This window comes from Oryx dammah, unplaced genomic scaffold, assembly GCF_014754425.2.
Source record: "Oryx dammah isolate SB20612 unplaced genomic scaffold, SCBI_Odam_1.1 HiC_scaffold_13, whole genome shotgun sequence".
In the NCBI taxonomy this organism is placed as follows: domain Eukaryota; kingdom Metazoa; phylum Chordata; class Mammalia; order Artiodactyla; family Bovidae; genus Oryx; species Oryx dammah.
Window position 1 is genome coordinate 39035777 of NW_024070197.1, and position 13028 is coordinate 39048804.

Genomic DNA, 13028 nt, shown 5'->3' on the forward strand with positions numbered 1-13028 from the left:
GATTCCGGGTCCGAGTCAGTCTTGGAGCCCGTGAGTGCTACCCCCACCGCCTCAATGAATGGATGAGTGCGCTGCAGTTTGAGGGGGGCCACCAATTTGGATTTGGAACCCGATAAAGGCCGACTTCACTTGGGACTCGGGTGGGGTGGGCTTTGGGAAGAGCCGCTACCCACAGAAGTCAGAGGAACAGAGGCAGGGGTCACACACATGTCTTGGGAGAAAGCCACTGGGATCTTGTTTAAAGGGATATAATGCTTATGAAGTCAGACCCGGGGTTAAGGCTGAGACAGCCATGTAGCTCTGGATCCGGTACATTTCAGAGCTTCCAGTTTCTTGTCTGCAAACTGAGGGTCTTGCACCCCCACCATGGCTGGGGTGGCCCAGCTCACAAAGTGGGAATGGCAAGCCTACAGTGTGTGCCCCAGAACTTGGCTTCTTGACGCTAGACTGCAAGAGACTGAATTCCAGCGCCTCTTCTTATCAGCCACTAATTAGCCATGTGTGAAATGGGGACGCAGTTGCTGTATTAAATAAGATAAGGCTGTAAAGGTGGTCCCAGGCCACAGATAAAGAAGGGAAGGAGAAAAGGGCTGCTGCTGGAGTCTGTGAAACATGAGGTATACGTGGCAAATGGCAAGTGTTTATTTACAGGTAAATTAGGAAAAGCAGGAAAGTAGTGTGCCTGAGTGGATGGTCATTAGCTGGGCGTACGGAACACGAGGGCCAGGCTTTGGGGGAGGTTTCTTTCTCTGGCAGCTTTGCTGGGGCCTCAGGAGGGACTCAGAGGACCACAGGTGTAGGCGGTGAGGAGCATCAAACAAAGACTTTAAGTAACTCCACCAGGCGTGGGTCCTTGTAGAGCTTTTCCTCCAGAGCCAAGTACTTCAGTGGGGCCAGCTCTTTGTGTCTGAAATCAGAGGGAGGGGTTACAAAGCTGGTACTCTTGAGACTTCCGTGGTGGTCCAGTGGTTAAGAATCCTTCTTCCATTGCAGGGGACATGGTTTCGATCTCTGGTCGGGGAACTGAGAGCCCACATGCCGCAGGGCAATTAAGCCTGCGTGCCACAACCGCTTCTGCCTATGCACCGCAATGAGGACCCAGCAAAACCAAAAAAAAACAAAAGCTGATGCTCCAACATCCTTGTGGGGCCTCTTGGCTCCCCCCACCCCTGCCTCCTCACCGACTGAGCCGCTGTTCCAGGATACGGATTCGGAACATGGCCTGAGAGCAGTAACTCAGGTATAAGTCTTCATCCTCAGGCGTCAGGGTCACCTGATTCTCCTGATACCACTGCTGCTTCTTCTGCAACTCTTGAGTCTCCTGTGGGCACGGGGAGGGAGAGCAGGGAGGGCTGACCCAGACCGCAGGCTGACCCCGCCCCTGCACAGGGCATCAAACAGCCCCACAAGGTCAGCCCCGTCACCCCTTCTTATAGAAGCCAGAGAAGCAGGGGCAGAAGACCTGGGGCCTTGTTTAGAGGGACACATGTCCACAGGGACTTCCTAGGTGGCTCAGCGGCAAAGAGTCAGCCTGCCAATAGAGGAGACGTGGGTTCGACCCCTGCCTGGGGAAGATCCCCTGGAGAAGGAAATGGCAACCCACTCCAGTATTCTTGCCTGGGAAATCCCATGGACAGAGGAGCCTGGTGGGCTGCACAGTGCATGGGGTCAGAAAGAGTCAGACAGAACTTAGCGACTAAACAACAACATGTCCACAAGGTTAGAGTCAGGACTGAGAGCCATGTGACTCTGGTCAAAGTACATTTTCAGAGCTTCCAATCTGTCGTCTGCAAAATGAGGGTCATTGCACTCACCCCCACCCGTACCACCATAGAGCTGTTTGTGAAGATTAAATAAGATAATGCAGGGGAACTACATGGTGTGTACCTGACCAACAGAAATGGGTCAAAAACTATAGGAGTTGTTATAATGCTCCAGCCAGCCAGCCACCCACCCCTCCATCCCTCTGTTCACTCATCCACCCCTCCATCCACCCTTCCACCCAATAAACAAGGATGAGGAAGGACAGCTTGGTCCTTTGGACACAACAGGCACTGACCTCCTCCCCCGCCCCCCCATTAGTCCCTCACAAGTCTATGAGATGGTGAGCCAACAGCCCTGGGCTGGTTTTCCGGTGGAGGATACCGAGGTCCCCACCCCTGCCAGGGCCCCGGCTGCACCTTTTCAAACCGGGCCTGGATGAGGTTGGCTTTGTCAATGAGCCGCTGCTTGAAGTCATTGAGGCACTCCTCCTTGAGGCGCACGGCCTGCCAGCGCGTGAGCTTCTCCCCAGGCGGGAGCTGGGCCAGGAACGGGGCCAGGTAGTCCAGCTGGGCCTCCACCTGTCGCAGGTGCTCCTCGTGTAGCACGCGCTCCTGTAAGGGGACCGAGGGTCGGCTGGACCAGCAGGGGCCGCAGACATCCCCCAAACAGCTCTATTGAGATGTGACCACACAAACCGGGCCCCAAACCCTCTGTGCTTGAGGCCTCAGAGGGCTCTGTGCTGTCTCCTGAGTTCATGGTTATTGGTGACAGCCAACTCTGGTGTCTGTGAGTTCACATGCCTCCACTCCAGCCTCAGTACATACCTATCATTCAGCAGATGCTCACTCGATAAATGGTAATAAAGCGTGGTTGTTAATGATGTTAAAAACTGCTGGTGAGTTCCTTTTATCCCTTCTACCCTGGGGCCTTCTTTATGTCCTGTGTTGGCTGCCAGAGCCCAGTGAAGCTGGAGATGTGGGGGCGGACATCCCCACCTCTGGGGGTCTGAGAACCAGACCTCAGGTGCCCAGTCCTGTCTTGGCCAACCTCATCTATTTTTTTTGTTTGTTTGTTTGAAGAAATCTCCACTTGGTTGGTGAAGGGGATTTTGAAGCTGGCCTCAAAAAAACCAAGCTAGGTCTTGCAACCAGAGTGGGTAATGTGAAGGCCCTGTGTGCAGGGGCCAGAGAGCTCAGGCCCATGGCCAGAGCCCGCTCTCTGGTGCTACCAGACCAGGTCACAACCTCCAGGGAAGCCCCCAGGTGGAGGTCTAGGCTTGGCCATAGCTCCTGGAGGTGGTGTGGGGGGACCTGGCCTGTGTCCTGAGCATGTGTTGGGGCATGATCCAGGGAAATGGTCAGCTCACAGCAAAGAGGACCACTGCGGTGTCAATAACTTCACACCTCTAAAGGGCTTCCCCCTAGAATCCCTATCAACCTCAGCACCCTGGAGGTGGGGGGGGGGTCGGTGGGGGAGGGGTCCGGGGGAAGCCAGGGAGCAGGGCTCACCATGGCCTCCCGGTACTCCTTGCTCTTCTCGTTGCGCTTGGTGTCATAGATGGAGATGGTCAGTGTGTGTGCCTCCTCCTCCTCCTCTCGAAGCTTCAGGATCTCTAGCACCTGAGTTGGGAAGTGGGGGCAGACATGGTTAAAACACCCCCCACCCCTGCTACCTGCCATCTGGCCACTCTCCCGCAGGACACCCGACCTCCAGCTCTGACTCCCAGGCTTGATGTCTGGACAGCTTCTCCTCCTTCTTCAGCTTCATCATGGCCTCGTACTGGTAGAGAAGCTTCTTGGTGTGCTCCATTGGCTCCACCTGGAACAACCGCCACAGTGACTCGGAGAAGCAGCAGCAACGGCTGGGGTTGTGGGCAGATTCTGGAGCCAGATCTCTTGGGTTCAGATCTTCCCCTGCCATTTTCTAGCTGTGTGACCTCCAGCCAGTTGCTTCACCTCTCTCGCTCTGCTGCATCTCTAAAAGCACAACTAGCAACAGAAGAGAAAGTGGAGACTCAGAGGGGCCGAGGAATGTGCCAGCAAAGTCAGGACTGGAGCTAGGAAAGCCAGCCCCGCGGAGGTGTCGAGATCTGTCACAGCCTTGGTGCAGGATGGAAAAGGAGACGATTTTCAGAGAAGCTCAGAGTATTATTCCCAGATGGGAGGTCTTGATTTTCCCAGGGGCGAAGATGAATTTCCAGGCTGGGTACCAGGGCCTTCCATCCCAGTTCTCCTAGGTCCCCGAGACAGCGTGTAGGGCCCCAGGGCTCTCTCCTCACTCCACCCCATCCTGCCCCTGCCCGCCAGACTCCCGAGCCCACCTCGAAGCTGATACACATGTCGGGGGTCATGATGATCTTGTTGCCCTTGCTGTCCACCTCCATGCGCCGCAGGAACTCGCGCTTGTTGGCCGTGATGTGGTCCGGGCGGCAGTGATAGCGCAGCTGAATGCGCTCCTCCGCGATCAGAAACACTCGCTCGGCCACGTCCTCGTCCGCAGGCTTCGCAGGGTTGCGGAAGAATCGCTCTGTGATTTTCTGGGACACCAGAAGATGCAGAGGAGGCGGGGTGGACAAGGGGAACTTCTGTGCCTGCCCTGAGGACAGGCGCAAAGGACCCTCAGGGACGCTGGGGTCTGGGGTTATTTGGGGGGCGGGGTTCATGTAGAACAGCCCCTCCCAGCTAGACAGTAGCTCTCAAGGCCCCAGGGGTTCTCAGTGCCCAGCGCTCCAGCCCTGTGTGGTGCGCCATTTCTTCTCTAGCTCCTTCTGCCAGACTCTGGTTGCCCACCTCCAGAGATGGGGAGCTCACCACCTCTCCAGGCAGCCTGCTCTATCACTTGACAATGCTTACTGCTAAAAAGAGCTTCTTTGGTGTGCAGAAGTTAAATATAGGTGCAAAATAACTGGTGATGATATGGAGGAAAAAGCCGCACAATTTAAGTGAAGAGGGTGATACAGGAATTCTGCACGCGTGCACACACACACACATACACATCTTTGAAAAGACTCTCAAAATCCAATCTATTAATATGTGATAATAGCTGAGAGATGGCATTTTGAGATATTTTTTACTTTTTATAATTTTACATATTTTCTAAGTGTTTAGTCAAGAGTGCGTATACACACACAAGGACATAATACCTCGGTGGCCCAGTGGCTGATGTCTGGCATCAGACAGACCTGAGATGGTGTGTTTGGTAAAATAGGAAAGGTCACTCAGTAAAGAAGGCTCCCTGGAGTCGGGGTTCCTCCCTTTCAGGGTAACCTTGGCCCACCAGAGTAGGCAGGCACCCCATCCCCATGTCCAGCAGGTACTTACCACCATGGGCCGTGGGTTTGACTCTGCGCTGTTCAAAGCCAGCTTCTTCATCCGGGGCCCGAAATTGACATGGCGGTAGGAGAGGAAGTCTGGCCGTCCTTGGTAGTACTCTGTCATCGTCTTGGGCGTCTCCTCCCGCTTGATCAGGCTGTCCACGCGGGCCGTTTCGTAAAACTCCATGACACGGTCCATCTCAGGTTGCATGGACTTGTACGAGTGCACTGCGGTGGGGGCCAGGGGACGCCTAGGTGAGCACCCGGAGCCCCTGGCTTCATAACCCGACCCCAGGCCCTGGGGAGAAGCCTCATGTATGATGTCACCAATGCCCTAGAGCTAAGTGTTTAGGCTGCTTCCAGCTTTTTTGTTATTACAATCAACACCATGATGAACATCTGTTTGATGTATGTTTCCTTCTTGCCTGCTATTTGTGCAACAGAACTGCGGGTCAAAAAACATACATAAGTGAAAGCTATCATTGATTATTTTGCCCAACCGCTCCCCAGAAAAGTTGTGCCAATTTGCTGTCCTACCAGGAATGAAGGGGAGTTTCTTGCTTACATGTGGTAGGGCCATTTTTTCATTTTTGCCAACTGAAGGGTTGTAGGTTGGTCCCTTACTGATTTTCTTTCTTTCCCCTTCCCTTCCTGTCCCTCCCCTCCCCTTCCTGTCTCAACCAAGTGAGATTGGACATGTTTTTAGATGTATTGACCCTATTCTTTTGTGAATTCTTGGTTTGGGTTGTTAATTCCCTCCCAGGATATGTCCTTCCCTGCTTCCCAGCCTCCTGGGCTCACTGCCACATCTGCACTGCCACACTTCTGCCCCCTGCATTGCCCTTGTGGGGGGTGCTTGTTGGTTTTCTTGTAGGCATCCTAACACCCAATGGGTACCTGATCCCAACCACAGCATGGGCTGCAGCCCTGCTTTACCTTTCCTGGAGGAACACTTGTCACATTTCCTTAGATTTTCTGTGATTCCTCTGACCTCCCACACATCTGCTTTGCTTGGGGAGGAAGGGGATATTTCGGTTGCTTGCCACCCAAGAACCCTGGCAATAAGGATGCTGGTTCCTCCCACCACGCATCAGCTGCTGTGGAGGCTGCTCTAAGGAGCACATGAGGCCCCACCCTGGGCTCCTAGCTGGCTTAGCAATGGGGTCCACGCACTGCGCAGTGCCTGAGGGTGGCCTGGCTTGAAGTAGTCGACATTCAAGCCCGTGATCTTGTTTATGTGCTTCAGCTCCAACATGTCCTCCCTGTTCTGGTACCACTCCTTCACCTCCAAAGTCTTGGTACCTGTGGGGCCCGATCGGTGTCTGAAGCAGCCAGGCCAGGTCCCCCAGCTGCTGTCCCACCACTCCCAGCACACAGAGCACACCAGCATGGTGCACACTCACATGGATAGGGGTGGTGACATGACCGAGGTCACGTAACATGTCGGGGAACCCAGCTCTTCTGCCCCCTCCCCCCACCCCCGCGCCCCGCAGCTAGAGCTGCCTACTTACACTCCAGGTCCTCATAGGTGGTGAGGCGGCACACGAGGCCGTTGTTGTTGAGGTACGGGGCCCACTTCTCCAGCTTCGCCCTCTTGTACTGTATCACCTTCTTCCCGTTTGGGCAGCGGGTCTCGAATGCTGAGGACACAGAGTGGGCTGGGGTCTTTCCTCCCCAGACTGGGGGAAGGGAAGGCCAGCCTCACCAGCCACTCTTCAGCCTCTGTTCACTGTGCTGTTTGCTCAGCTCCTCCAGCCCCCAAGCCCACTCCAAGGAGGCAGAGGGGACAAGTCATGAGGGCAACTCCTGCCCTGGAGGACATCTCAGCTTGAGCCTGACCACACTGCACTCTTCCAGATCTCGGCTGGAAACACCATCCCCTCCTGCCCTTACTGTGCTGACTTCTTCCGATCCCTTAAAACTTAGCTTAGATGAGCCTTCCTCCCAGAAGCCCTTTCTACTCACCCACTCCCAGCCTCCAACCCCCAGTTCCCATGACACCCTCTCCAGCCCTTCCCGCCCTGATGAGACAGCCTAGGTCCTCCCCATGGGTCCAGGCACTCCCAGATGGAAATCTCAGCAATCAGCAGAGGCTGGCACGGGGCACAAGCATGCTCTGCCCCCTCGCTTTCCCTGCCCCCCACCCCGGGTACTGTGCATAGTCTCCTCCTGGCAGAGTGGGCCGAGGGAGGGGAGCAGCATCTGCCACACTCCATCACCCTGGGTCTGGTAGCTGAGCCCTGTCCTGTATGCCAGACTCGGCCCCCGGCCGCAGAGCTGAGTGTGTATGTGGGAAGGAAGAGATGAAGAGGGTGCAGCAGGAAACATGGGGCCAGGGTTTGGAAATGAGGAGCCAAGGCAGCCTCGGCAGGCATCCCGCCGCCACAGATGCCCCCAAAGGCCCAGAGATGCTGTACCTTCGGGGGAGATCTCAATCTGCTCCACCCACGAGGGTGGCATGTCGAAGCTCTTATCCTCATCCTCCTTGCCCTGTTGGGAGAGGTGGGGGTGGGGTGGGTAGTTCTGATCAGGACTGGACCTTCTGATCAGGGCTGACTTATCGGCAGGTCAGAGCTGCTCCCTCACCCCCCAGGGCCAAGCCCCCCAAGGTTGCTTGTCAGCTCCCTCAGGTGTGCTAGAGATCTGACCTGGTATGGCCTGAGATGGAGGGAGGAGGAGGAGCAGCTCCACCCCTCTACCCACCTGGCGCCTGGCGAGGACAGCCATGCCCTGTCCTGTGGGACACCCCCCCCCCGCCCCCGACTTCCCGCAGAGTCAGGAGACAAAGCCACAGGCCTTTCATTAGAAAAGGGGCTTCTGGAGTTGGGTGGGCCCAAGCCCCACCCTCCATCCAACACCAGCTCAGGTAAAGTCCCTTAAGGGCTCTGAGTCTCAGTTTTCTAACTGCTTGGGAGGATTGACTGATAAATGCACAGAAGGGTTTGGGACACTGCTGGCTGAGGGGTCTAAGGCGCTGCCTTCAGGTCATAGTCTCCCCTGGAGGCGTGGGTTCGAATCCCACTTCTAACAGTGTTCTAGCTCTACTTCCCTGGTGGCTCAGACGGTAAAGCGTCTGTCTACAATGCAGAAGACCTGGGTTCGTGCCCTGGGTTGGGAAGATCCCCTGGAAAAGGAAATGGCAATCCACTCCAGTACTATTGCCTGGAAATAGTCTATGGGGTCGCAAAGAGTTGGACACGAGTGAGCAACTTCACTTTCACTTTCTGGTTGACTTTACTGTTTTTCTTTCTCTTTGAGCCTAGTTTCCCCATCTGGCAAATAAGGGCCTAGTCTAGACAAATGAACTCTCTGATGATACCAAAGGCCACAGCTAGCAGGAAAAGATTTCCCACGTCACTGCACTCATGAGGCCTTTCTCTGCTGTGAACTCTGATGACGAAGAAGGCTTGAATTGCTAATAAAACATTTTCTACAGTCACTGCACTTATAACGTCTTTCTTCAGTGTGAACTCTCTGATGACTGAGAAGGCTCATCCTCGCAATAAAAGATTTCCCCACGTTCACTGCACTCATAAAGCCTTTCTCCACTGTGAATTCTCTGATGATACCAAAGGCCAGAGTTAGCAGTAAAAGATTCCCCACGTTCACTGCACTCATAAGACTTTTCTCCAGTGTGGATTTTCCTACCAGAACTGAGGAGGTGCATTTGATTAAAGGAGGTCCCATAGTTACTGCCCTTATATGGCACTTCCCCTCTGTGAGCTTGCTGATGATAACGGATGCCAGCCAGAGTTATAAAAGATTTTCCACATACATTACAGGCATAAGGGCTTTCTCCTGTGTGAATTCTCTGATGTCTATGGAAATTGGAGTTGTTGATAAAAGATTTCCCACATTCATTGCATGTAGAAGGCCTTTCTCCAGTGTGAATTCTTTGATGTACATAGAAAGAGGATTTATGGGTAAAACATTTTTCACATTGAATGCATTCACTTATAAGGCCTTTCTCCAGTATGACTTCTCTGATGTTCAATTGAAAAATGATACAAATGAATACACATGCAAAACAGAAACAAACTCAGGTTTAAGGGTTTCACTGGTGGCTCACTGATAAAGAACCTGCCTGCCAGTGCAGGAGATGTGGGCTCGATCCTGGGTCAGGATGATCCCCTGGAGGAGGAAATGGCAACCCAGTCCAGTATTCTTGCGTGGAGAATCCCATGGACAGAGGAGCCTGGCGGGCTACAGTCCATGGGGTCGCAAAGTGTCGGACACGACTTAGCAACTACAGTGGACACGTGATCTTCAAGTTAGGTAACCACAGAAACTTCCATAAGATTTTCTCAGTTTGAAACTTCTCCATGAATGGATACATGTAAATGCATGGCTGAGTCCCTTTGCTGTTCACCTGAAACTATCACAACATTGTAAATCGGCTATACTCCAATATAAAATAAAAAATTAAAACAAAACAAAACAAAAACAAAACTCTTCTTGCCAAAGCAAACTTCTTTTGACACCCACTTGGCCTGTCTGTTCTCATTTTGATGCCTGCAGGGGGCGCCAGTGGTCCAGGATTTACTGCACAGGAGAGGAGGCTCTCTGGTCTCCAGGGAGAAGACACTGCGAACACTCACCACCACTTCCAGGTGGGTCTACACGTCTGTCCAAGCACTTCACACCGGTGGTCTCACTTGTCCTCATGCAGCCCCAGGAGGCCGAAAAGAACTGCCTTTGAGACCAGACTTGGGAGCCGGACTGTCAAATCCCAAGTCAAATCCCAGCTCTGTCACTTATTGGCTGTGTAACTTTGGGTCAGTTATTTCACCCTCTGTATGTAAGCCTTCCTGTCAGTAAAATGGGGCAATAATAATCACTAGTACCCATCACACCGGGTAGCTGTGAAGGCAAGTTAAACACCTACTGGCACTTAGAAGGCCTTCCCTGGTGGCTTAGATGGTAAAGAATCTGCCTGCAATGCAAGAGACCCAGGTTCAATCTCTGGGTCGGGAAGATCCCAACCCACTCCAGTATTCTTGCCTGGAAAATCCCATGGACAGAGAAGTCTGGCAGGCTACAGCCCATGGCGGGGCAGAGTTAGACACAACTGAGCTACACCAACACTATCGCTTTCACAGCACTTAGAAAGGGCCATATGAGTGTTACCTATGGGCTGACTTGTATCCCCCTAAAACTCATATGTCCTAGTACCCAGAACCCCAGAATGTGACTATATTTGGAGATAGGATCTTTAAAGAGGTATCGAAGTTAAACTGAGGTCCTTCGGTTGAGCCCTAATCCAATACTACTGGTGTCCTTATAGGAAGAGATTAGGACACAGACGCACACAGAGCAAAGAGTGTGAGCACCTGGGGGTGGGCACCCCTACAAGCTGAGGGGAATCCAACCCTGCTGACAGCTCGACTTCCAGTCTCCAGGGCTGTGAGAAAAGAAATTTCTACTGTTTAAGCCACCCAGTCTGTGTTACGGCAACTTTAGCAAACGGATACCCCAGTTATTACTACCATGATGTAACTGACCCCATTCCCCCATTTTACATGCAGATGGTGAAACTGAAGTTTCTAACAGTTAGGAAGTTTGCCCAAGATGTTGAAACCAGTAGCGAAGGCATCTGGGCCTCTGACTTCCACTCACAGGGCCTCATGCAGACCTGCCTGGATTGCCCCTGAGTAGGAGATCAGAGATGACCAGGTCAATGACCTTCAGAGGGCTGATAGGAGGGACAAGAAAGGTCTGGAAGTGTGTGTGGAGGATCATGGTGACCACACAGGAGAGGCCTGGATGAGAGGGATGGGTTCTGGGGCTCCCTAGGTTTGTGGAGAGGGTCTTATTGCCCTACTCCAAAGAGCAGGGCAACCCCTGAACAGGGTGTGGGCTGTGCGTGTGTACAGAGCGGGGGAGTAGGGGGTGGGCAGGAGGCCTGAACGCAAGTCTCAGCCTTTCCCTGCACCATTTGGGGGTCCTGGGCAGGTCTCTGGACCTGTCTGAGCCTCCATCTGCCCATCTGTAAAATGAGGGCATGGTCCAGGCCCTTCTGCTTCAAGGAATCTATAAGTGGTCTATCTGAACTGCTCCCCCCACCCTAGACACATACCTGTGGGGGGAAGTGTGTCAGGCTGGCCTGAAGCAAGACAGGGTGTCAAGTCCCCCCAATCCACGGAGGCTCACCAGGTTTTCCACGTCTTCATCACCATTCACCCCCTCGTCCTCCTCCTCGGTCAGGGACAGGAAAGGCTTGTCGGTCCCCAAGAGCAGGTACTCCCACCTCACGGGGTCTCCCAGGTCGAAGACCAACTCCTGATGGAGAAAGGGGTCGCTGAGCACACCCCACAGCCAGTGCACCCCCCTCCTGCTCCACAGGGGCAGGGAGCGGGTGGGGAAAAGCCAAGCCCAGGGTGAGAAGAGACCCGGCTGGGTCTGAGGGGCTAGAATGTGGCTCCAGGCTGCCTCTGAGAGTCCTCGCCCGCCCTCCCCATCCCCACAAGGGGGACGGAGGCCCTGGGGAGCTGGGACTGCCGTCCTGTGTTGGTCTTAGGGTGAGAGACTTGAAAACTCTCTGGCCTGGGATAGGCCTGGATGTGGAGCTCATCTGGCATTGTCCTTACAGGAAGAGGTGAGGTGTCGCTGTATGGCAAAGACCGGTTCAAGAAATAGAACATTATCCACACTCCCAGAAAGTCCCCTGGTATCCAGTTACCACCTCCCTCCAAACATGTGCATGTATTTTTTTAACTTCTGTAAATGGCACTGAGGTTTTGGGTTTTGTTTTGGCTGCACTGGGTCTTCATTGCCCCAGGACACATGGGATCTTAGTTCCCCCATCAGAGATCCACCCGCATCCCCTGCATTTGAAAGGGATTCTCAACCACAGGACCACCAGGGAAGTCCTGGCACTGAGTTTTTATACATAAATATGTATGGAAGTTCATTGAGCTGGACGTGTAGGATAAGTGTATTTTTCTGCGTGTATATTGCACTTCAATATAATGTTTTTAAAAAATCAGTTGAACTAACAATCCGCATTTTAGAGAGAGTGACAATAATCATACTGGAATGATTATGTATGGGCAAAGCAGTAGGCCCTGGGTACTCCAGGAAAAGTCCAAAGCCCCCTTGGCTGGTGCCAGCTCTCCCCACAGGCCACACCCACCCTCCCCCACTGTGCCTGCCACACCCGCCCAGGCCCGCCCAGCACCTTGCAGCAGTTCCAACAATCCTGCATGTTAACCCAGTAGTTCTTGTGGTTCCAAAGGCTCTCAATTCCCAGGAAGTGATCGTCCTGGGTGCTGTAGCTGCGTGCAGTGAATGGGTCAATGAAAAAGCTCTCAGGCACCTCGCGTTTCCCCGACAACACCAGGACCCAGGAATGCACACGAAGGCCGTGCAGGGGGTCAGTCTTTGCATTCTCCTGCTCCTGCATGGGAAAGGTGGGTGACCTCGAGGCAAATGGATGGGAAGGAGATCATCAGGGGTCCAAACATCTCCCTGGGGCTGAGGAACTGGCAAAATAACCAAATTTTGATTCACACTGCATCTCTGGTTGACTTCGTGACCTTGAAGACATCACCCCACCTCTGAACCTATTTTCTTAATAAAATGGGAGGATCTAGCTCGATCTGTGGTTTATAAACTTGACCTTTTGGAGCTCTAGGGTATCTGGGATTTTTGGCTTTCTGTGTTGTGATTCTGGGTGAGATTTCATCCAAAGAAAGATAGAGGGATACCATATGGCTTCCCTATCTGCACCCCTCTGGGAAAAGGGTCACTGTGCCAAGTTCATTACTGCATCCCCAGGCTCTACTGCATCCCACAGTAGACCCTGAATAAATACTGTATGGAAGGAAAGACAAGAAGGGAGGGAAGTAAAGTAGATGAGAGGGATGATGAGAGTGTGGGTGGATAGGAGGAGAGATGGGAGGATGGATGGGAGGATGGATGGGAGGATGGTGGGAGGATGGATGGGAGGGTG

The 13028-nt window shown here is 53.3% G+C and overlaps 1 protein-coding gene across 2 annotated transcripts in view; it reads right to left on the reverse strand.

The window, feature by feature from the left end:
• Positions 1 to 621: 621 nt before the first annotated feature.
• Positions 622 to 13028, reverse strand: part of DRC7 (dynein regulatory complex subunit 7) — a 21787-nt gene continuing 9380 nt past the window's right edge. The window contains exons 7-18 of one of the 2 annotated variants that reach the window (XM_040253896.1): positions 12255 to 12473; positions 11228 to 11356; positions 7495 to 7567; positions 6589 to 6717; positions 6251 to 6379; positions 5085 to 5305; positions 4085 to 4300; positions 3472 to 3582; positions 3273 to 3383; positions 2181 to 2375; positions 1182 to 1321; positions 622 to 907 (exon numbers count right to left, since the gene is read on the reverse strand). In XM_040253896.1, the coding sequence (XP_040109830.1) occupies positions 814 to 907; positions 1182 to 1321; positions 2181 to 2375; positions 3273 to 3383; positions 3472 to 3582; positions 4085 to 4300; positions 5085 to 5305; positions 6251 to 6379; positions 6589 to 6717; positions 7495 to 7567; positions 11228 to 11356; positions 12255 to 12473 (1767 nt within the window). In that variant the 3' untranslated portion in view covers positions 622 to 813. The remainder of the gene's footprint in view (positions 908 to 1181; positions 1322 to 2180; positions 2376 to 3272; positions 3384 to 3471; positions 3583 to 4084; positions 4301 to 5084; positions 5306 to 6250; positions 6380 to 6588; positions 6718 to 7494; positions 7568 to 11227; positions 11357 to 12254; positions 12474 to 13028) is intronic. The other variant, XM_040253897.1, reaches the window with a different exon arrangement.